Below are 2,464 nucleotides of genomic sequence, written 5' to 3'. Positions count from 1 at the left end.
AATTATTTAAATAATGTGGATTTCCACTTTAATTCATTGAAATAGTAAAAATAATAGACATAGTCACTCTATGCGTAAAAATACATAAATTTTATAATAATTAGTGAAAATTGTATGGAAAAACTACGATTTTACACCATTTTTAGTAGGCTGCCCTAGAGCCCCAAGTCCTCCTAGGGGGGAAGGGTGCTAGTATTCAAAAGCTCCATTCATTACCTTTCAAATGAGAGGAGTATCAAGCCCCCATCCCCCTCCCCCTTTGCGCAAAACCTCTTCAAAAAGGGATACTAAAGCGAACATTTCCCAAAAAAAATTTTATTCACCCCGGTGTTGGACCGACTAGGGTTATTTTTTTGAAGAGCGGCAGAAGGCCGCCCACGCAAAAAGGAGTTCTACGCGAAAAAAAATTTGATACACCCCGGTGTTGGACCGACTAGGGTTATTTTTTTATAGGTTGTTGATTCTCGTATTTGGGGTATAATCTGTTCACTTTATTTGATTTAGTTATTTTACAAATAATGTCAATAAGGTAACACTGATTATTTGAGTTTGTAATTCATTTGTTATTCTTAAATTATCGTAATTCAACAATAATTTAAATGGCTGGGATTTTGAATAGCATCCCCGGATTACAAACTAAAACAAAATAATTGAAATAAAGCTTTATTTGCAATAAATATTAAAAAAAATTATATACAAAAACGTTATAGTGAAGTGTTAGTAAGTGAAAAGTGTATAAGTGAAAAAGTTATGCACAATAAACAAATTATCAATTTAAAAGTGGTAATTTATTAACTTTAAACGCAAATATCTTTAAAACTATAATTCAGCGGCAACTATATATATGTATATTTTCGTGATCTGGAGAAAGTCACCTTTCCAGTGACACCCATTTTATCCTCGAAATCCGGGGATGCTATTCTAAATTTTACCCATTTAAATGTATATTAAACGCTATTTTGGCACTATATTACATAAAATAAATGTGTACAAATTAATTAGTGAAGTGCAAGTGGATATGAAAGTGAAAAATATAAGTGCAAAATTAATTTTATATATCGAAAATATGTAATTAAAATATTGCAAATTTTCAACTTTAAACGTGAATATCTCGAAAATTATAAGCTTCCTGCGGCTAGATATATCCTTGATCAAGATAATCTCCTCTTTCCGACCATATCCTTTTTCCTTGAAATCCTGGAACGGTATACTAAATTCTTCCCACGATAAGTCTAAGAAGGGTGTATGTGCATACATTTTTTAATCCAGAGTGTATCCTCTTTCAGATTATACTCTCAAATCGCGGCTCCAAAAGAGTCGTAATCGTGCCATTTTAACACTGATATCGTGCGATGGTATAATGGAGGACCTCCTCTATCCGTATATACCCATTAACCCCGAAATCTGGGAATGCTATTCTAAAATATACCCTAAAAAACTTTATAAGTGCATCTAGAACGAACATTAAATCTTAGAATAAGCGTCCGGAGGGTGTGGTAATTATTACAATATGCTCTGTAAAAAGATATTACAATCAGAGTAAAAAAAAATCATAATTTTGTAGCCGACCTTTGTCAATGGTTTTGTTTTTTTTTTAGATTGAAAGACATTATTATTTGCATTTTAAGTGTGTGTTGACATAGGAACTCTAGGAAATTCCGAATGCGGTATTAAAATCGAGATCAAGAACATTTCGTGAGATTCTATTCTGAAACTCAACCGAGTTTTCTTAACTTAAGATGTATGTATGTATCCAAAATAAGAAAAAAATTAAATTTCACTTAGATTAATAAACAAACTTACTCGTATATGATGTCAATATAAATACCATCAAGGATATTTTCGAAACCATTTTGTAGTGTTCCTCCAATTATATTCCAACCTAAGTAGTCTTCACATTGATGGTTCGGCAAATATTCAGAAAGGTTAACAATTACACATTTTTATAAGCAATTGTATTACACTTTATCGATTCGTATAAAAGTATACACACACAATCACATTTTAATTATCAGACATTCGTAACTCCATGACAGTTTCATGATTCGCATATGAATTAGACAGTTTTCATTTTAAATAAATTTGAATATCATTTTTAGTATATTCTGTGCAATGAAGTATAAAAAAATCTTTAAAGTAGCTTTTCATAAACTTATTTGACACCAAAAATATTCCAATTCAAGTATTCTTTGCGCTGAGACGAGCAAAACTAGTCAAATCGTAGATAATCGATAACTGCGGCTTCCATGAACAAAATTTGACGCCGGTGAAATTATATTCCGTAATACTAATTTTTTTAACAAAAAAAAAAAAGATTTTCGTTTATTCTTCTATAATATTTCTTATTATCATTCACCGTCGAACTGTCATCGTAACCGGTTGCTTTTCGCTCTTTGCTTATTGAGTTTGTTAAAACGGTATAACGGTTTGTTCTGCGTTTATATTACGCTCGTGCTTTGTTTGT

The 2,464-nt window shown here is 31.3% G+C and overlaps 1 protein-coding gene across 3 annotated transcripts in view; it reads right to left on the bottom strand.

Annotated features, from left to right (window-relative positions):
• LOC108973170 (transmembrane protein 132C) overlaps positions 1-2,201 on the bottom strand; it is an 85,195-nt gene extending 82,994 nt beyond the window's left edge. For all 3 annotated transcript variants that reach the window (XM_018940234.1, XM_018940236.1, XM_018940235.1), the window contains exon 1: positions 1,804-2,201. In XM_018940234.1, coding sequence (XP_018795779.1) covers positions 1,804-1,852 — 49 coding nt within the window. In that variant the 5' untranslated portion in view covers positions 1,853-2,201. The remainder of the gene's footprint in view (positions 1-1,803) is intronic.
• Positions 2,202-2,464: the final 263 nt, after the last annotated feature.

The sequence above is a fragment of the Bactrocera latifrons genome, unplaced genomic scaffold (genome assembly GCF_001853355.1).
Source record: "Bactrocera latifrons isolate USDA-ARS-PBARC rearing strain unplaced genomic scaffold, ASM185335v1 scaffold_464, whole genome shotgun sequence".
Lineage (NCBI taxonomy): Eukaryota > Metazoa > Arthropoda > Insecta > Diptera > Tephritidae > Bactrocera > Bactrocera latifrons.
The sequence above is the reverse complement of the archived record's forward strand: the minus strand, read 5'-3'. Positions and strand labels throughout refer to the sequence as shown.